The sequence below is a fragment of the Leopardus geoffroyi genome, chromosome C2 (genome assembly GCF_018350155.1).
Source record: "Leopardus geoffroyi isolate Oge1 chromosome C2, O.geoffroyi_Oge1_pat1.0, whole genome shotgun sequence".
NCBI lineage: Eukaryota > Metazoa > Chordata > Mammalia > Carnivora > Felidae > Leopardus > Leopardus geoffroyi.
In genome coordinates this window covers 113782891-113804872 of record NC_059333.1, presented here as the reverse complement: position 1 = coordinate 113804872, position 21982 = coordinate 113782891, and the positions used below count along the sequence as shown (strand labels likewise).

General features: G+C 47.0%; 1 protein-coding gene across 1 annotated transcript; it reads right to left on the bottom strand.

Annotated features, from left to right (window-relative positions):
• Positions 1-846: 846 nt before the first annotated feature.
• SIAH2 (siah E3 ubiquitin protein ligase 2) lies at positions 847-21063 on the bottom strand. The gene is made up of 2 exons (XM_045503282.1): positions 20634-21063; positions 847-2424 (listed from the first exon to the last, which is right to left on the bottom strand). The coding sequence occupies exons 1-2, from the start codon at positions 21048-21050 to the stop codon at positions 1867-1869; spliced, it is 975 nt and encodes a 324-aa protein (XP_045359238.1). The 5' UTR covers positions 21051-21063; the 3' UTR covers positions 847-1866.
• Positions 21064-21982: the final 919 nt, after the last annotated feature.

Here is a 21982-nt window from a genome sequence, read left to right as displayed (position 1 = left end):
TCCACCAAGTAAAATCAGTTATTTGCACCGTATTGCCATGAATCTACACACATTTTAAGGGTATTCAATTATTTTGTATTCCACAATGAAGTCTTCTTAATTTTGTTATTTTTCATGTTTCATTATGTCCTTTTTAATGAATGTCCCGCTTTAATTTTTTGTCATTTTTGTCTCTTATGGCAAAATTGCCTAATGGCCAGTTAGTTATGCAATGAAAATGTGGCAAAAACACTTGTGGCAGAAACGTCTATGGCCATGCTGTGTACGGTGAAACTTTCTAGAACCTTCCTTGCCTGCCAGAACTCTATCCTGGATAAAAACCCAATACCACATCGCACCTAAAAAATCGAAACAACTCTAAAGCCATCCCTTCCACGAGGTGCTACTCTAATGCCATTGGGCTGCTAAGTTCAGGCAGTCTTTAGTCCTCATCAGGCATTTGGGGCTAATATTCCGAATTCCTTGGAGACTTCAGGGTCAGGACTGAGGGAGTGGATCACCCTGGCTCAAACCCAGGACTCTGGACATCAGCCCTGGCCAAGCCTCTTCTTCTGATTCTGTAAAGCAGAAGAAATACTCTTCTTCCACGGTGCTGGCACCTAAAAGAACATCTCCAAGGGAGAGACCTGCAACACCAATGGCAGTCCATGGTTCAAGGAAGTGAGTTTGGACCCCAGTTCTATCTAATATGGACCTGTGTCATGACCTTGGGCAAATGGCTGTTTCTTCGTGTGGAAATAGCGATAGCTCCAAGCCCAACGTAGCCGTGAAGTTTCATGTGCCTGCACGTGGTAGGCACCCACTAAATAAACATTATTCAACGGGGAAAAGAAAGCCGAATATTCATTTTTGGAAAATATTTATTAAAAAACTAAAGTGAATGTGGCAAAAAAACAACAACAACCACCCAACACATACCTTTAAATAGCAAGCATATGACACTGGTTATAAAGCTTTTCCAACTCTACTGATCTAGTCTTTCCCACCAGCTACAGTCAAGGATGGCCTCTGAGGGAAGCCACGTGTAAACAGGTCATCTGTATTAGTGATGAGCAAAACCTAATTAGGTGAGAACTATCAATGGCCATACCATTCGCTTTCCTAGGCAATCCACCCCAAACACAAGACAGTGACCAAATCTCAGGAGTGTGCTCATGGGGATCTGCAGTTCTGGTTTTAATTTGGGAGCGGCAGCTCGGGGGTGAGGAGGGAATGAAGCCGTAGAAAGACAAACGGTATCAGTAGAGGGCAGTCGTAAAGCACCTTTAAAATCTGGACCCTTTCCACAATTTAACTCAGTAATTCTCAAACTTTATTGTCGAACAGAATCACTTGACGAGATTGTTAAATGCACGGGCTCCACAAATCTGCATGTTTAAGATGAGTACTACGGGGGGCTCTGTGCATATTGGTTAGCCATCAGCCATCCAGTTTGAGAAAGACTAAAACAATTCCTACTCCCTAAAAACAAGATAAACGTTAAGGTTAAGGAATCTATCGACAGTCACTGTGCTTTTGTCAACTTGGCAAGACCAATAGAGAGAGTCAGACAGGAAGGAGCCTCTAATTCCTAAAGTACTGGCCTACAGGAACCCTGAGCAACCTGTCAAGTGCTGTTCAGGAAGTAAGTACAATTTCATAAGAAAGTTGATTTCAGATCACAGAACCGACTCCAAATGACTAATAGGCCAACCCCATTCGTTCCTGTTTAGTGAACTTTGTTGGGCCAGTGCCAGATGGGAAGCTGCTGTTCAAACAGAACATGGGGGGTAACTGTGGGTCTTGACTTGTGAAGACACAGTGAATAAAACATCTATAAAAACCTTTATTAACCACAGAGCACTGCGCCCAAATAACCTCGGTGCCTCATGGACAACATGTAGAAATGGTCACGTTGATTCCAAGGTTGCCATTATCTGCAAACAGATGCGCTATGGCTGTGTCAAAAACAAGGCAGTCGCTGTTCATGATGGCCGCGGCCACCCCGTCGTGGATGGACCGGGGCGTGGCCTCCCAGGTCAGTCTCCGCCGGTTCCCATTCAACTCCAGTCTGTAGGCAAAGTTCTCGGCTTGCTTGCGGGTGCCAATGAGCAGCACGATGGCGAAGAACTGCTGGTGGCCCTCGTACTTCTCTTGTTTCTCCAGCACCAGCATGAAGTGATGGCCAAAGCACGACTGCATCATCACCCAGTCGACAGCCCCCGGCAGGTTAATGTCTGTGGCCAGAAAGACGATGTCTTCTCCCTGGAGGGTGGTAATGCTTTTGTGGGCGTGCATGAGATGGGACATCACGGCTTCCAAGGACCCCTGCCACTTGCAGGAAGCACCGGGACAAGGGCAGGAGTAGGGACGGTATTCACAGATGTCTTCGTGTTCTGGCTTCTCCGTGTGGTGCAGGGTCAGGGAACAGCCCGTGGTGGCATACTGCAAGGACAGAAAGATTAACACGTTGAGCCATCACGCCTTCTCAAAACTCCTACTGGTGCAAACCTCTAAGACGATTCACTCACTTAGGTTTCCGGGGCTTAAACTGAATTCTTATCTCAACTACTTTCGCTTGAGAGGAGTTAAGACCACAAGTCTCAGTTCGTATTCATCCTCAGTCTTGCCATACATAATAAAACTGGGAACGTCCTCCACCAGGAAGGGACGGCAGGCCACGTCCTCACTCCCACATTGTTGAAAACGTGAGAACTGAAGTGCTCCTTACTATTAACATCTCAAACGGCATTGCTGAGCCAGACCTAGGAAACCGGGGCTTCCCCGTATTTTCTGTGAAACCTAAAGAATTTTTGAGAACTTCAAATTGCTTAGGTGTACGGCTGGGCAAGGAACAGGTTACCTCCAGACTAGTTTTCACCCAGAGACAATTATGAAAACAGTTTAATTCCTCTTGGTTGTCCCCTGCCCCTTCTTCCTAGCTCAAGCTGGTGACTGAGAGGCCGGCTGCGGGCCGGCTGCCCCCGCAGTTCCCTGCTCTTGCCTGGGGGAGTGAGCAGTCAGGGCGGAAGGGGGCTGAAGGCCACCCACATCGCTGGAACTATGACCTCACTCTCCTCACCTTTTACCCATCCCCAGTCCCAAGGGGCTCCACATACACTTTTTGGGTGACGGGAAATCATACCCAAGAGCTACTGTACCAGCTCGGGAACCTGCTGGCCAGGTGGGTTCCAGCCAGTGGAGGTTAAAATGAGGAGGGCCCAGACCACTTCCTCAGGTTCCAGGGCAGGCACTTGTCCCAGACGAGCTTTCTGATAGTCAGTCTGTCCCTCAAATGCTGCCTTAATAGGGTAGGAACAAAACCTTTTTCTCCCTTGCACTTGGGATGACAGTCCCGATGAATAAATCACACCTATCTTGGGAAAAGACCACATGGCAAAGAACCAGACTTCTCCCAACCCTCCCAAGAATGACACTGTTAACTCCTAGATACCAGATGGGGCACCAGCCCACAGGTAGACACTTCCCCAGAGAGCTGTGCTGGTGTGTTGTAACGAATCAGAAAACCTGAATCACCTTTCTGGGTGAAACTAGAAGCCGGCCGCATCCCCCTCAAGCTCGTGGTGGCAGGTACACTGGCTGTGTGACCCCACTTGGATTCCCCCAGCCCGCTACCGAGACATAAAGACAGCGAAGGTGGGCAGGGCCAGGCCGTGTGTCTAAGATGCCGTGCCCACTTGCCAACAAAACAAAGCCCCATGTCTGTTTGGATGGTCGCTACACTGCCCAGGGGTAAACCCCTTATAAACTTGAAGTCGGTCAAATCCTAATCTCCGCAGATGAATCTGTCACTAGCAACAAGCAGGCACTGGGGACCTTCTCCACACAGGACCCTAAACTGGACTCACTGAGAGGAGGGCGAGAAGGCAGTCTCCATTCTTAGGGAGAGGAGTCTCCCCTCATGAGGAAGTGGGTGGCTTAAAGAAAGAAATGCAGCTGGTTTCTCCCCCACACCTAAAGTGGATTATAATAACCTTCAAGAGAACTTGGCAGAAATGTTTTCATTATTTACTTTGCCCATAGGGAATGTTTATTCATCTTTTTAAACCATGGTCTAATTTTAAAAGCATGGGTATAAAAAAACTTTATAATCAGAAGGAGAAACAAACTTATTTATCCATATGTATTTCTACTTTGTGTTCTTCACAGTTTAAGGCCCCTAAAAAAACAAAATCCCTACTAACTGTGTTTTAAATCTAGGGTGTGGTTAGGAATACAGAGCGTTCTGGTGTTTTTCTGTGAGTGATGGGTAAGGCATTTCTGCCCAGCTTAAAAACACACATTACCCACAATAAAAATAGCAAGAATTAGTCCAGATTCTCTGGCAGATTCTCTGGCTGAAACAAGTCCCCGATCCTTGGATCTGAAGAAGTTTCGGAATGGGCCATTTATCGCAGCTGCCCACGAATCATTCCAAGAACGAGATGAACTCTGGCAAAGAGTGTAGGGAAGGATACCACCTGTATCCCTGACCCGAAGCCCGGAACCACTCCGTGTTCACAAACTCAGATGTACAACAAATATTTATCGTCTAGCAATCATTTTAGAACTTTTTCCTGTGTAGCTCAGGTAGGAATTTTTACATTCTGAATTATTTGGTTTGCCTTACAAACCACTCACTCTTCCTTCAGCCCAATATAGAGAACAGGGAACCTCCCCCAAGCTACACAAATAGAAAAGGCGCTACTTAGCATTCGTGTGGACAACGACCTTACAAAAAAATATCTTGCTACAGCCTCTATTAACTTAAATAAGTATATTTTTAAAGTGTTAGGTGCTTACTCTGCTTTTTCTAAACAGGCTGAACTTTAAAGGCAATCTATTCCTTCTCTTTTCCATCATGGGCGAGGGCGTGTCTTCATGACCACTGGTGCCACTTTTATGACGACTGGATAAGAGATGATCTCTAAAAAGAAAAGATCTAAACTTTAAATATGCGTGCACTCACACGCACACAGACGCATGCGCTCTTGGGCTACACTGCATACTTGTTGCGGCATTGTTCTGGAATAGGGGCTCGCATCCGGGGGTTAAGAGGGAGGGTTCAGAGTCTGAATTCCCTGTCGCTGTAGGCTCTGTAGGTGCCTCTGAGCAGCAAACCCAAATTGTACCGGCCCTTCGCTTGTGTCTTCCTGACCAGCTCCGAGGGTTCCTAAGGGCTGCCAACCTCTGTCCTGGAGCACACAGAGGGAATCCACTGCAGATCCCGCCCTCCTGGGGTTTCCAGTCGAGAGGGGCTATGTCATGCAACAACAAATAACTCAAGACTATCAGAAGTACAGACAACTATGCAAACAAAGATTGGTGGGGCGGGGGGGGGGGGGTGGTGGTGGTGGTGGTGGTGGTGACAGTCGATTTCAAAGTGGGGATGGGCTGAGGAGGAGATTGGGAAAGCTTTACTGTAGGCAAAGTGGACTATGGCTGGAACAGCTCCAACCGGTTCTAGCATTGGGGGAGCGGAGCAAACAGTGGGGATAAAACCTAAATGAGAAGGCAGGTCCAGATACCCTCGGGGACTTTACTGAGAATTTAGTTTGTTTTCTGGGTTCCTGTACAGTAGCACTACAGGTTTTCCCCACTATCTGAACGTACAGTGTTTCTACAAAACCCTTTGTGAGACAAAATGACATAAAGCAAAGAAGCAGTTGCCATTAACTTAGATGAAAAACTTTTCCAGCATTCCTAGTGCCAAGAAATAACCTCTCTTGGGCTTCTCTGATACCTTAGGACACATCTTGATAACAGATGCACAAAATCAATTGAGATAAAGCACAGATGCTCACAGATGCAGTTCAAAGCTATGGAGTCCTGACGCTGAGTGTAGGTCCCAGGGAAGAAACTAGGTGAGGCCACTCCTGCTGCTCAGGATGTGCACTGCCCAAGAAACGCTGAATGCTATTTTCCCTTTCCACCTTCTTTCATAGATGTGAAAATCCTCTTCAGATTTCTTTTGGTTAGCAAAAACAGGTCTTTTGTAAAAGCAAAATGATGTCAAATGGACTTTGAAAAAGTGGGGGACACCTGTACTGACATTTTAGACCAGATCATCCTTCATGGTGGGGGCTGTGCTGTGCACTGTAGGATGTTTAGCAGCATCCCTGGCCTCTACCCACTCGATGCCAGTAGCAATCCTCCCCCATTGTGACACCCAGGAATGTCACAGGCATGGCCAAACGTCTGGGGAAGGGCAAAATGGCCTGGGGTTGATTCTGATGAATGACAAAACCTAGCTGGGCAGCCACAATGCCAGTTGTGAGAAGGGGCCCACACCAGTAAGCAGGTCAGGCTGGTCATTCCCCACCCAACGGGTACTACCCAGGGCAGCTCGGGAATGCCAGCTGCCAGTGACGAGACACACAAGGAGAACCTGGTGGTTTGCAGATCCTGGAGGTAGGCCAGGGTGCTAGTTCTACCCGTTCCACAGACTGACTGACTCATCACGGCCACATGGCCATTTCTGACCACACTCGGGGCACAGCCCTGCATTCCCGTGCTCCTCCTCGAGTGCTCTTTCAAGGTAGGGGAGGTAATTCTGGAGTCAAAGAATCAATGTTCTCAGTAAAAGAAACAAAGAACTTACATCTGCCTTAACCCCCAGTCCCCAACCCACCCCCCAACCCCCAAACCCAGGGTCCGCAGACACACTGCTTCTGGAAGCAGGCAGGTCCTAATACTAACTTCTTCCTTGGATTGCAAGGAGAAAAAACAGCCCTTCATGACAACGCTTCTCCCTAAGGAATGAAGAGCAGAGCAGCACGTCACGAATAAGTAACCAGTAAGGAGGCCCTCCCATCTTCTCTGGTACCTGGCAAGAAAGTCCTGAGGTTTCACTTTTCACACCCTGGCTGGGGCTTGCCCCACCAAACAGTAAGGATCCAGAGGACGCCAGCTTTCCTTGGGATCCCCGGTTCTTGCTGCACACTCTCCTTCCTGAGACAGAGCGCTGGGGCTGCCTGTGTGTCCTGGGGACACGTCCACACCTATGAACGAGATTTCTCCACAGGGCCACAGCTGCTCATGGTCTCCCAGGGGGTGGGGTGAGGTGAAGTGGGAATTCCCTTTAAGCAAACCTCTTTTGGGAGCGAGGACACAGGGATACACCGCACACGGAAGCCCCGAGCTAAAGCAGAATGTAGGGAGGGGGAAGATGACCTGGCAGAATGAGAAACAAATGCTGACGTAACATTTCTGACTGCGCTTTAGAAACTTTTCAGGTTGCGGTGGCTCAAAAGTCTGGTGCAAACACGTTCTGCCGTGAGAGGCGACGTGTGACCTGGTGCCTCATTTTTAAGTCTTTGCAGAAAGCAGGAAATGGTGCCATTTTTTTTTCCCTGGGCATGGGGTTTGAAGGGTGTATTTAAGTTGGAATTTAGGTAGGGTTTGTCCTTTTCTGGCAGAGGAACCCATTCACATGCAAATCTGATGAGATACGCCAGAAAACAAACACTAGACACCTGTTATTTACCTAATAAACGCAGTCACATTGTATTTGTTTATGGAATGAGCACATAAACAGAATAACCCTGCTTAGCCAGAGTGCTAGTCAAGGTCATAGATCCTGTGACTCGTTTAGAACAGGTTACTTAATCTATTTCATTAAATGTGAGTCCCTGCAATTCAAGAACAATTTCCTGAGCTCCAACAACCAACAAGTTACTAGAATGGAGGCACCCTGAGCTCCAGCAGAAGCATGTCCCTGCTCAGGGACTGTGGGGTCACCGCCCTGCCCCCGCCCACTTACACCTCCTAGGAAACTGAAGTTTATTAGCAAACCATCTGCCTGCGCCTCAAAGGAGAGTGTCTCAGGAAAAACAAAGCACAATCAATATTTTGTTGTTGATGCTCGTAAACGTTTGAATTTAATCCAAGAAACGACCTCGTCGTCTTAGAGCAAGCAAAAGCAAAGTGTGCTCTTCTGTCCATCTAATAAACTGTAATGATCACAAAATGCACACAGACGGCTAAATGCAACGTAGGACCCCAGACCGGGAAACCAGCACTGCCACAAAGGGCATTACTGGGGCAGCAACTGAAGTTTGAATATGAACCGTGGATTAGACAATAGTATCTACTGCAGGTCACATTTCTTGATTTTGATAACGGGACCATAATTATATAAGAAGACCTCCTTGGTTTTAGGAGAAACAGTGCAGTATTTGGGGGAAAGGGGCAAAATGTCTGCAAATTATATTAAAATGGCTAAATAACTGTATGTATGAAGTAAGAACACAAAATGAAAACGCAAATGGGGCAAAGAGGAAACAACTGCTGAGTCTGGATAAAGGGCATATGGGAATATTTTTGTACTATTATTACAACCGTTGTGGAAATTTGAAATCATATAAAAATAAAAACGTGTTACAGAATTCAGGGACTGAGTTAGCATATTTATCCTCCATGGGGCAGAGATTCTTTCTGCAGGGTTGGTTGAATGAATTAAATTTTATACTAGGGTGTTGTTTGTTTTTTTTTTTTTTCAAAGAATATATACTTTTAACTGCATACCTACCGGTAAAAGCAACTAAGTTACTTAATTTTTCTTTTTTATTTACTAGAAGCTCTTGGGAGTCATTTTAGTGAACCAATAAATTTTTACAATGAAGACATCAGTTGTTATAATAACCAACACTTCTTTGCCCTCTCTGCCCCTCATGGAAGACAAAGCTTTCTCCATTGCTCCTCTGATCCTTTAAAAGTTGTTGGCCCTGGACTACAGTCTCATTATTATCCTAACTAGCCACTGCAGGTTCATTATCTACAACGCTTAGTGGTCCAAGGGAAATTCCTCTACTTGATTCCAGACATGTAAGAAAGAGGCTCCAGGACGAAGCTACCCATGCCCCCTTTTTCTTACACAGGTAAACCTCTTTTACTACCGGGAGGTGAACTCACACATGGAATCTGGGTTATACCAGTTCAGGTGGAAGGATGATCTCTTGGCGGTATAACTTACTATGTATGATCAGCAGATAATTAGGGGACTATTGGTAGAGGTCTTTCTCTTCTTGACATTCTTTCCCCCCGCCCCTCAATATTCTTAAGACTTGTTTGAATGAAAGGGGTGCCTGGGTGGCTCAGTTGGTTAAGCTCCCGGCTTGGGCTCAGGTCATGATCTCTTGGTTGGTGGGTTCAAGCCTGGCATCGGGCTCTGTGCTGACAGTTCAGAGCCTGTAGCCTGCTTTGGATTCTGTGTCTCCCTCTCTCTCTCTGCCTCTCCCCCACTCATGCTCTGTCTGTCTCTCTCAAAAATAAATATTTTAAAAAAATCAAAAAAGAATTAAAAAAAAACTTGTTTGAATGGCAGTTGTAGTTAAACCTCATATAGAACCAAAGCATGGTGAAATTACATTTTAACTGGCAGTTAAACTTAGATTTCACCACTTTTTCTTAATGTTTATTTTGAGAGGGAGAGAAAGTGCAAGCAGGGGAGGGGCGGAGAGAGAGGGAGAGAGAGAGTCCCAAGGAGGCTTCACACCATCAGTGCAGAACCCGATGCAGAGCTCAATCTCAGGCATCGTGAGATCAGGACCTGAGCCAAAATCAAGACCCTGATGCTCAACCAACTGAGCCGTGCAGGTGGCCCCAGATTTTACCACTTAAAAAAAACTTTTTTAAGAGACACAAACAGAGTGCAAGCAGGGGAGGGGCAGAGAAAGAGGAAGACACAGAATCCCAAGCAGGCACCAGGCTCTGAGCTGTCAGCACAGACCCTGACGTGGGACTCGAACTCACGAACCACGAGATAATGACCTAAGCCGAAGTCCTATGCTTAACTGACTGAGTCACCCAGGTGCCCCAATTTTACCACTTTCTAAAAGGACTTCTAGCAAGTCGAACTAGCTCCTTCATGACTAAAAGTCTGTTACTCTGCCCTCAAAATATCAGTGGATGATCACAGGTTATTTTCTAGTTAATTTATGGGTCTATTTATTTTGTTCATTGATTTACTGATTTGCCTACTTCCTGCCCACCTGACATTTGTTGGTAAATGAATAGACATTAGGTTTATCTGCAGATGATTGTTCTCCACCGTATTAATTTTACTTTAATTAAAAGTCTTACTATGGAACTTAGAATTTAAAAAAAATCAATATATCTTGAGATCAAGAAGGAAAAATGTCTTTATTAGACTTCGGTCACTATGGGTTTTGTTATTTTTCATAAAGGCATTTCACATATTTTATTTACAAAAACTATTCGGGGTGGGGGTGTTTGAAGCTTTTCTGAAATCGTACATAGATGGGGAAACGATACGGTTGTCATTCAAGCAGCTCTATATCCCTCTTGTTTAAAATGAGTCTATTGGGGTGCCTGCGTGGCTCAGTGCATTAAGCGTCCAACTTTGGCTCAGGTCACAATCTCACAGTCGTTGAGTTCAAGCCCTGCGTTGGGCTCTGTGCTGAAAGCTCAGAGCCTGGAGCCTGCTTGGGATTCTGTGTCTCTGCCCCTCTCCCTCTCCTCTCTCCCCCCTGCCTCTCAAAAATAAATAAACATTAAAAAAAAAGGGGGGGGTTACAACCACCAGTTAGAGTTCAGTTACCTTGCGTTCCGTGTAGCACAAATTGAGCCTACCATGTCACCTCTGCGTGGATCTACAAAACCGTCAACCACTCATCCGCGGACTCTCATTAAGGTTAGACTTGGGCAACAGGAGAAAGTGAACTCTCTTCTTGTGCCTCAGTCACGATGCTCAACCTGCATCTGTGTAGCCACCATCCTCTAAGAACCTTAGTGGATCTGCACTAACCCGGAGGGCGGATTCCTTACCTCCACTGTGAGGCAGCGCAAAGAAAGAATCCTCAGCCAAAGGTTCCGTAACGGTTCCATGGATACTGATTATTATGAGAAGACAGTATCACTCAGGGCCAGCACCGTCAAACGGTGGCGAGACTACGAAAACACGGACATCTAACTTCATGAGCTTTCTGCTGGAGAAGGCAATGCTAATTAAAGTCGTGGGCTCTGGGGCGCCTGGGTGGCTCAGTCAGTTAAGCGGCCGACTTTGACTCAGGTCATGATTTTGCGGTCCGTGAGTTCGAGCCCCGAGTCAGGCTCTGTGCTGACAGCTCAGAGCCTGGAGCCTGTTTCAGATTCTGTGTCTCCCCTCTCTGATCCTCCCCCATTCATGCTCTGTCTCTCTCTGTCTCAAAAATAAATAAACATTAAAAAAATAATAATAATAATAAAAAAAATAAAGTCATGGGCTCAAGAGTTCCTCTGTTTGCCTGAGAGAAGGCTGACAAACCCCACGGTGCAGACGGCTTTTTTACGACAGGTGTCCTGGGGGCAGACTGGGGCGATGTTAGCCCGGTCATCTGAGAACATCCTGCCGTTGGGGAGGGGAGCGCATCTGGCCGTACAAAGCCTCCTTGGGCTGGCAGGGGGTTATTTTTAATCTCAGAAACTTTAAACAAAAGTTGACGTTTGACCAAACACGCTTCTCATCTGACCACGGCCAGACCAGAGTCAGCAGACAACGACACAGTCTCCCGGAGAAGCAGTTTTGTGAGGTGCCTTCAGAGCGTGGGTTCAAGCAAACAAAAGCACCTCAGGGTCAGAGCCAGAATTAAAGGCTTTCTGCCACCCTACCAGTGCCTCGCCCGCTCTTTGTCACTACGCCCTTACCCCTCCGAGCCAGGCTCCCACCTGCATAATCACACTAACCGCTCCGACCCGCCTCCAACAGGGCTGCATCCCTCTGCAGTCTTTATTTCTCAACTAAAGGAATCGAATTCACCAGAAGACTTAAGTGGTAGGGCTGCCCGATCTAGCAACTAAAAACACAAGATGCCCAGGATGTCCCAGGCGACATTTGGGTTATACTTGCACCAAAAGAAAATTACCTGAAATTGCACCAAATATTGTCGATCTGAAATTCAAATGTAAGTGGGCACCTTGTAGTTTACCTGGCAACCTTAATAAGAGGGCCCTCCTGATATCGCGGTCATCCCGCCAGAAGCCATTATGTGAATTTGGAATGGGAGGGGGGATCGTTGTTCCTCAGAGAGGGGCGAAGCGGATAACGGGAAAGGCAGGAGGCTGAGGGGGAAAAGACCCTGTGTGTGTAATTACAAGGCCCGTCCTGGAGTTTGTGTTCCCTGAACTTATAAACCGTAGGACTTTGGGCAAATCTCTTAGGCAGGATACTGTGTCCTGTTTCCTTTACAAAGTGATGAGGAGGAGATAACATGAGATAATATGCCTCGTTCAGACAAGGTAAACAACACTCTGTACAAGCAGCTCTGCTGGCCTCCCTGCGTAACCCCATCAGGACCTTCCATCCCTTCCTTCTTTGTGGGTAGATAGCTGCTTATCCTATATAATGTGGCTCTGTCCCCCAACACTGCTGAGAGGTCTCCAGACTCCTCTGCTCCTGCTGCTTGAGGAGGGCTCTGCGGGCACATCTGTCTCCTCTGTTAGACTCGTAGCTTCAGAAGGAGGGGGTTGCGGGGGAGGCAAGGACTAGCTGGTCAGATGGTTTGTAGGAGGGAGAGGCTGCAGGAGATTCCCAGGTACGGGAGGATATGAAAGTTAGTAGGTAATCAGGAAGAGCCAGCTCTGGCCCAAGGTTCCATCAGGGAGAAAAAGCAGGCAGTAGTGTTTAAAAAAAAAAAAAAAAAAAAAAAAAAGCCAAAAGGATAACACCCATTGTAGGTGATGCTGGAAAGAAATGGACACTCAATTGTGAAGGATTCCAAGTGAGAAAGCAGTTTGGCTCTGCTATCAAAAGCTTTTTGATTTCTACACATACCCTTTGGCCCTACCATCCAACTTCTAGGAAGTTACCGTTAGGAAATAATTACTTTCCTATGCACAAGAACTGCTCTAGCAGTACTTAAAAAAAATTTTTTTTAACCGTAAAAAACAGAATGATTTAAATGACCGCAAATGGGAGCTTGCTTAAACATCTCTGGTACTATTAGAATACTATGCAGCCATTAAACATGAACTTAAAGACTATTTACCAATGTTGAAAAGCAGTCACGATGTGTTAGATGAAAAAATATGTTATGACATTGTGTGTGGTTTATCTTACCTGCTTTTCTTTGAGTGAAAAACCCCACTGATGTCGATGTAAGTTTGTAAGGACAAATGCAAAAATGGTATAGTGGTTATTTCTAGGTGGGAGGATTATAAGAGATTTTAACTGCATATACATATTATATATAAATATATATTTTAACTATATATTATATTTTGAGAGAGAGTGCAAGTGGGGGAGGGGCAGAGAGTGAGGGAGAGAGGGAAACTTAAGCCCGTTCCATGTCCAGGTCAGAGCCTAATGTGGGGATCGAACTCACAACCTTGAGATTATGACCTGAGCTGAAATCAAGGCAGATTCTTAACTGACTGAGCCACCCAGGTGCCCCTAATTTTATATTTTTATATGTTCTACATTTTAAAATAATGATCATAACTTTTAAAAACATACTTTATAATGTGTAAAATAAAATATACATGTTAAAAAACAGTGCCTAATCTAACCAGGCTTTCTCCTCTGAAAGCATTATAGAAATGAAAAACATAAGGCCTTGTCACTGAAAAACCGATGCCAGGGCCAGAGTAACTCAGCTGTATGAAAACCTACCTGATAAGGAGGAGGGAAGAGAAACTCAGTAGGAGAGTATGTGGGAGAAAAGAGGTTCTTTTTTTTTCTTTTTAAAGTTTATGCCTGGACTTGACCTCACACACTGACCATTTGTTTTCTGCTAGCTTCTAACCGTGCTGTGGTTCTTCAGTGCTGGGGCTGTGCTAGGCACTCTGCATGAATTATTACCATGTTTGATGCTCACAACAACCCAGTGTGCACCCTATTTTACCAAGGAGCTGCTGAGGTTTGGAGAAGTCACCAAACCCCTCATGTGGGGATGCAGCGGGGATCTGGACTAGGAGGTTTGAGAAGGGCCTCCCTCAAAACTACTAGCAGAGGGGCACCTGGGTGGCTCAGTCGGTTAAGCGTCGGACTTCAGCTCAGGTCATGATCTCACAGCTCATGAGTTCGAGCCCCGTGTCTGACTCTGCTGACAGCTCGGAACCTGGAGCCTGCTTCGGATTCTGTGCCTCCCTCTCTCTCTCTCTGCCCCTTCTCCACTCGCACTGTCTCTGTTTCTCAAAACTAAATTAAAAAAACAAAACAAAACTACAGTAGTACAAAACTACTAGAGGCAGCCTGGGGATAGGAGTAACCCAAAGATACTACTTTTGTCCATTCGAAGTTTTAAAGTAGGGCCCAGGCCCACACATTTAACACAGGTATATCTTTCATCCGTCTACAGTGTCTGTGGCTAAACACTGGGAAGGGGTAATCTTTTATCTCACAGACACCATATAGTCTAAAAATCACTACAGAAAACCTTTACCCAACTGGAGATGAGACCAACAGTTTCCCAATGTTTAAGAAAAGCTAATGGAGCTAGATGAGGACCTGGGTTAAAAGTGATGAAATTCTGCTAGAGAATTTTCACTATCTCTAGTGAGCCTTAGAAAGCACATTCTCAGGTTTAACATAAAGATACGTTTAATCAGGAAAACTTTTTAGCTTTCTTATTTTCCTCTTCAGGATGTGCAGAGCAGAGTCATATTCTGATGCCCCATGTATGATCCCACCCTGCACGACTTGCCAGTAATACACCATGTATTGCACCGGGCGTTCGCTTTAGCAAATGTGTACCTACTGTGTGTCCCTTTCAAGGAGTGAGGACCTTATGAGTTTGCGTGAAAAGTGCCATCGTTCACAAATTTTGTCTGCACGAGTCTGGCTCTTACATTTTATAAGGTCTTACTGTAGTCATACGCATATGGTATTTTGTAGGAGCTTCAAAAAAAAAAGGGATCTAACACAGAACAGGAGGATCTAATCCAATCTCAGGTTAGGCATTTTACAGACCAGACTTGCCGTACCTTTCAGTTCTCCTCCCTTCTGGTTGTCCCAAATGTAAACTTTGAGTCACAGTGATTTACTCCTAGTTCTAGAAGGTGGTGACCTGTGAAAAGTGCCTGCCAACTATGTGTAGAATCAGCATAAACTTTAGGGCTCCTACCCAGCATTCTAGTGCTTCAGTTCTTTTTTTTTTTTCTTTTTTAATTTTTTAAATTTAAAAATTTTTAGTTTATTTATTTATTGTCAAACTGGTTTCCATACAACACCCAGTGCTCATCCCAACAGGTGCCCTCCTCAATGCCCATCACCCACTTTCCCTTCCCTCCCACCCCCATCAACCTTCAGTTTATTCTCGGTTTTTAAGAGTCTCTTATGGTTTGCCTCCCTCCCTCTCTGTAACTTTTTTCCCCTTCCCCTCCCCCATGGTCTTCTGTTAAGTTTCTCAGGATCCACATATGAGTGAAAACATATGGTATCTGTCTTTCTCTGTATGACTTATTTCACTTAGCATCACACTCTCCACTTCCATCCACGTTGCTACAAAGGGCCATATTTCATTCTTTCTCTTTGCCAAGTAGTATTCCACTGTATATATAAACCACAACTTCTTTATCCATTCATCAGTTGGTGGACATTTAGGCTCTTTCCAGAATTTGGCTAGTGTTGAAAGTGCTGCTATAAACATTGGGGTACAAGTGCCCCTATGTATGAGAGAGAGCAAGAGACAGAGAGTGGGGAAGGGGCAGAGAGAGAGAGAGACACAGAATCCGAAGCAGGCTCCAGGCTCTGAGCTGTCAGCACAGAGCCCAACGCGGGGCTCGAACTCACAGACCGTGAGATCATGACCTGAGCTGAAGTCAGACGCTTAACTGACTGAGCCACCCAGGCGCCCCTCTAGTGCTTCTGTTCTTAATTTTACACTCAAAAATTCTGTCAATTTGGTTCCTGAAAATCTGGAGCCTCACCGTAGATGTACGTGGACTCTGGTGCTTGCCTGCACACGCTTTCAAGAGTAAACCTAGCCAACTTCGGTCAGTAGTGAAGGCCACAGGGGAAATAGCCAAAGTAAATGGTCTTTGTCTTAGAGGAGTTTTCAAGATGAAGAAAAGACCTTTGAAAAGGTTTTGGCAAAGTGGCTTATCCTCTCAGACTTCTGGGCAACTGATCATCCATCACCCAGCAACCGCCTTGATCCCACCCACCTTCCATTTGATCTGGTGAAGCAAAAGACTTAGCAATTCTAGTCACATCTCGGAGCAACCTACCAGCTTGGTGTTATCTCCATTCTTGTTAACTGATGAACATACAAGCTCAGGGAAGTATGTGACTGGACCAAGGTCATACAAAGCCAGGATGAGAACCCAGTTCTGTCTTTTGCCTAGTACTCTTTTCCCTAGATTGTGAAATTTTAGGGGGAAAAACATTTTTCCTAATGGTATAATGATTTAATAATGGTAAAATGATTTAGTCCAACTCCTTCTCTTAAAGACACTCAGGTCCAAAGACATAAACTGACCTGTTCAAAGTCAAATGTCTAGTCACTGGGACAACAGTTCAGACTCCCCAGGGGGCCAGGATAGACTATTCTCTTGGCAAAACATAGATGAAAATAAGCTATAAAACCACCTACAGTTGGGACCGCTCAGAATTCCGAAGTTCACGGAGAGTAAGAGTTAAAGGCAAACTTCCAGGCTCAGCGAATGCTTTCTAAAAGAGAACCAGACCAGAGGTTGCAAGCTGGCAGCTGGAATTTGGTCTGCAGACAGGGGTGGTTTGGCTTGCACGTTCTGGCCTTCAATATGAATTTGGCCAATGTTAAAAAAAAAAAAAAAAAATTGAGATACTTCACATTTAAAAAAAAAATCCAGATTTCTGGCTTTTCTTGAAAAAAAAATCCAAAGGTCTGGCAGGCTGCATCCACACTCTCACCCCTGCCGATCAGCCAGGGCTGAGCAGAAAGTGTCTCGACTGCTCCCTGAGGTCTCCTGAACCCTTGGCCACGGGTCAGACACCTCTCTCCCTCACTTCACCTGTCCCCGCTGCCTTTTAGGTTTGTCCACACTGAGGGGCTTTTAACTTTCTATTTTCAGGAACAAAAGCAACACTGTCACAACCCAACTGCAAGGGAAGACTTGTCTGACTGAGGCTTTCCAGTTCAGTGATTATCTGGAGACACGCTGTTAGAAACTTTTAGAGAAAACAAAGAAAAAAATGGAGAGAAAATGCTTCAGAGTCTAAGTGGGCTGGAGTGGTTTAGCATTCCCCACCTTTGTGGAGAGAAATACTTGGCTGATATTCAGATAACATACACTGTTGAGTGGGGGTACAAATGTGTCAACCTTCACTTCTCCCCCTACACCCACGCTCCACTGAGAGCTGGTGGGTTTGAGATATGGGAAGAGGATGTCAAAACTTCTCAGGCATAGAGCAAGCCATAGAATGGACTAAAAATAGCACAAGTGCAAGAGAGCCCTACTTTGATAGAGATCCTTTTCTTAAAAGGAGACCTGAGCTAATAATGCATGTGGTTCCCTCTGTCAAAGGTGCTGGCAACACTTTAGCCTTTAATTAAGTGGCCCCATACCTATGTAAGGAAGCTATTTGGCAACAAATCCATTTGTGAGCCAACTGAAGCATGAGCAGTTCAGAGCTGTGATGAAATACCCCCAAATGTTAGATCTGTGGGCTATTTCCCCCTGACTTGCCCATCCCACATGTCCTACAAAATTCCTCCCAGTGAATTCCATAGCAAATATGTATGTTGTCTCTTTGGGATGTTCCCATCAGAGGCCCATCTGGTAAACTTATCTGATCAGATGGTTTGTTTGTTCCTGGTGGGTGCCAACCTTAAGTTATAGTCTGGGGCCTTGGAATAAAAAGCAAAAATCCCTACGTAGCACAAAGGATGTGTGCCTTTGGGATGCAGGTTCATGAACAGGCCTACTGATCTTGACAAGTCTCTTAACCCTAACCTCTCTATAGACATTTGTTTCTTTACCTGAAAAAAAGAAAGGCAAACTAATAAATGACCCTTGAAAGATAGCTGGGACACAGGCACCCAATAACCATTCCACATAGCCTTCCTTCTTTTCACGGTATTCTAGAAGCTACAGGTCCTTGGAAGTCAAGCAGTTCAATCCCTTTATTTACAGATGAGGAAATCAAGGCCCCAAGAGATGGTCTCTCAGGCAAACAATGGCAGCTCCCGGCTACAGTTGAGATCTGGGCTCTGGTATATCATCCAACATTGTTTTTCTCACATGAGCCAGCCCATAAGAGAAGTTCTGAGAGCAGGTAGGGGCAGTGACGGGGCAGTGACAAGACAGTCCCTATGATTTCCAGGAGTAAGCGCAAGCCAAGGGCTCGCTACACAGACCTATCTTGCTGAAGTCTGACATAGGTCTGATCACTCCCTATTGCTCTCAACCCTCAACTGACCTATCTTTGGTGCTTGCTGTATAATATCCAAGTTTGGTTTATCTAAACTAATTGGCTGAGCTGTCCTGTCAATAGTTTGCATTACTGGTCAAAGTTGAGGCATGCATTCTCCAGCTTTATGAATCTCTCACACAAGAGTGACTCCAAGATCACTTTCTAAACTTGGTGCCTGGTCTGTAGGGGAATGGTTGACCCTGTTTAGTTTCAGCTTGCAACGTGATGGCTTTCCTTAAATGCATTCAAATAGAATAGGGACTTGGAAAACCACTGACATGTCTAGAAACACTGAATATCCCTGATTCCCAAGAGAACTGTTCTTCAAGAAGGGCTTCACTAGCATATTACACATTAGGAACAAAAAACATGCTTCAATAGGAACCAGAATCCTAGGTCCTCAAAGTGAAACTTCACACTTTATATAGCATAAGTGCTTCCTTCCCTTCTTCTTGGGAGCAACACAATGCTCTTATGAGGTTGCTTTTTAAAAATAAGTTATGGAATACTGACTGAAACCAAATGTCCCTCTGTGAACTGTAATTCACCTAAAGCCATTTCTTCTGTAAGCCACTGAACGTTTGGGACAAAGCGAAGAGCTGAAAAGGTAGCTCCTCCGAAATCCTATGGGACACCCCGTGCAGTCCCCACGATATATCTCAAACATCAAATACCCACTCTTATGTCAACTATCACCAAATCTTTTCTTGACCACAAGGCTTCCATCTTCTTCATCACCCTAAAAAAATTATAGAAACATCCAAATTTCATGAGAAACAACTACTGGGCTGGATGAATTAGTCAACATTATATGAGAGGTGGTTGAAAGCAGAGTAATTTATTAAGGTTAACTGAAAACCCATAGCCCAAACACGGATTCAAACCTGTATTTGAATATGCTATTTTAAACTTGATTTGTGGCAGGGCACAGACCAAATTAAATCACTCATTTTACTGACTTGAGTCCCAAGCTTCAATTCTCTGGTGGATTATTTTTAATTTAAAAATAAGCTCTTGCCCTATAAAAATAAGCAGCACCAAGGAGAAATGCAAGACAGCTTAGATGGCCCAAGAGGCAGAACAGTTACTTTAAAAAAAAAAAAAAAAAAAAAGACTATTAATGACATGATTTCCATTTCTAAGTTTAGAAAACGAACTTTATGGTCCAGATCTAGATGATCATGAGGTACTATAGACAGGTATGTCTCAGAAACTGCTCCTGAAGATTTTTAATTACTAGATGTAAGTAAACAGATGCTATATAATATGTCCACACAATGAAAAACTAGGCAGCCATTTAAAATACAATGAGGTAGAGCTCGGTTTCAGACATAGAAAAAATACGTATAATAATACGACTTTACAACAGCAATTTGCACAAGTTATTTCTGGAGAAGAATTTATGTCTGTGTGTGTTTAGGAAGCTTCTTGACACCCGCTGACATCCAGGATTCTATATTCAGCTGTGAAAGTGTAAACGTGGCTACACAAATCCATAAAGATACACAGTAAGCCTAACAATGGTGGGAAAGGGGGTGAGAGGTCTTGGTCTTTCATGTGACTTTTCTTCAGTGGTTTGCATTTTTTTTGCAAGAGCATTGCTAACTTTTTAAACTAAATAAATAAAGTCACGGGCTTGGGAGAACTGTAACAGCTCCTATGTGCCCTTCCTGATAAATTCCTGATCAACTCTTGTTTTCACCCCACTTAGTACAAACACACATCTCCCTAGTCCTTGGAAGGCTAGGAGAGGGAAAGGCGTGGTTTGCAGGGTTTTCGTGTTGCTGGAGGAAAACAGGCTGTAGGCGCCCTTTTTTTAGCTACACTCCCGAGGGCTCCCACGTGTCAGGCGTGCGCAGAGGGCAGGCGCGGGGTGCAGGGGGAATCCAGTACCGATCCTTACAAGCGGGGCGCTGGTAAAGGGTGCGTTTAGCTCGCTTATTTCTTCCCTCCCCAACACCCCCCCCCACCCCGCCCGCCAGCTTCCTGGTCCAAGTTTTTCTTGTCCAGTCTAACCCTACCGAGCACACCAAGCACAGAGTCTACAGAGTTCGCAGGCACCTGGAGGGGAGAGCTGTGATGCGTTCTAAAAAAACGATCGCGTGCCATTTATTCCGGGGTCAGCACTCGGGCAACTGTCAGCTCAGAGTTACTCCCAAAGTGGACAGGTGGGCGTGGGGGAGGGTGGACAAGTGTAAACATTTCTTTTTTTAAAATAAGAGAGATGCCACCTGCCTCTCAGCTCATACGAGTGGGCTGGAGGACACAGGAGTTCTGGGAGGTCGCCAGGCGGAGGTGCGCGGGTGGCACCTGGGCTTACCTTGCAGGGAAACAGGACTGCCGAGGCCACCTTCTCCATAGCCAGGTTCCTGATGCTGGGCGTCAGAGCGCCCCTGCACGTCGGGCAGCAGCTCAACTTCTGGCGGCATTGGTTACACACCAGGTGCCCGGCCTGGCACTGCAGGATGGGGGGCAGGACATAGTCAAAGCAGACCGGGCACTCGAAGAGAGAGGTCAGCTCGTGGTGCTGCGGGGACACCGGGCCAGCCCCGCCACCGCCGCCGGGGCCCGAGATCACCGCCGCCGCGGCGGGCACCGCGGACGAGCCGGGGCCCGCAGCCGAGATGGTGGCGGCGGCCGGGGGCGCAGCCGGGGACGGAGCGTGCTGAGGCTGCGGCGGCGGCTGCTTGCTGCAGGGTTTGTTAGCGCTGGGGCCGGTGGAGGACGGGCGGCTCATCGCGCTCCGAACCAACCATGGAACTGCGGGTGCCTGCCTGCCGCGGGGCCGCCGGGGTCAAGGCGGTGCGCGCCCCGCGGGCGGCAGGCTCCGAGGCAACGCCACCGCGCCCAGCCCAGAACCGAGCAGCAGAAACGGCCGGCTCCTGCAGGAGAGGGACTGGACTGCGCCGACGATCTCCGCGGCCCCCGGCGTTCCAAACGGTCTTCTGCGCCCCCAGACTCCTCCTCCCGGCGGCGTCGCGGGCCGCGAACCCGAGCGGTGCGCAGAACCCCGGCCCACTAGCTTCTGGAGCGGCAGCTGACGCAAGCCCCGGGGGCGCGCGCGGACGTGACGCCTGGACACGTGTGCGGCCGCTCAGGCGCGCGGGGACTGGCAGAGCCACCCTGCGCTGGGGCGCCGGCTCCGCCCGAGTCCAGCTGGCAGCGCGGGGGGCAGCCTAGCGAGGGCCTCTCCTGCCCAGGCTGCGGGCCGGCCCGCGCCAGTGAGCATGCCCGGCTCGCCGCGGCCGCGCGGGGTCTGCCTTCCGGGTTGGGGAGGGGGCCGCCCTTTGGCAAGGCGTCGCTGAAGTCCTGTGGCCACACCCCGGGGAGCCACGCCGGCGCTTCCCGGGCGCAAACCAGAAGGACAACTTCGGGCGGGCGGGGGCTAGGGTGGTGGGCGGGGCGGGACGCGCGCCCCTGCCCAGGTCGGAAAAAACCGAGAGGTTTCTCTTTCCCCGGGTTGAGTCACCCGCGCGAGAGGGGAGGCGGGTGGCGCCAGCGGGCGGGCCGAGTCTGGAACGCTGGGTCAGCTTTGGGCGGGGATAGGGCAGGGGGCTCCGGCTGGGTCTGCAACGGGCCCAGGACCTGGTGCTGGGCTGTTAAAGATGGGTTTGGACCACTCCTTAGTCCTGCGTCCCAGGGTGGGAAGGAGGTAAGCTCTATTAATTT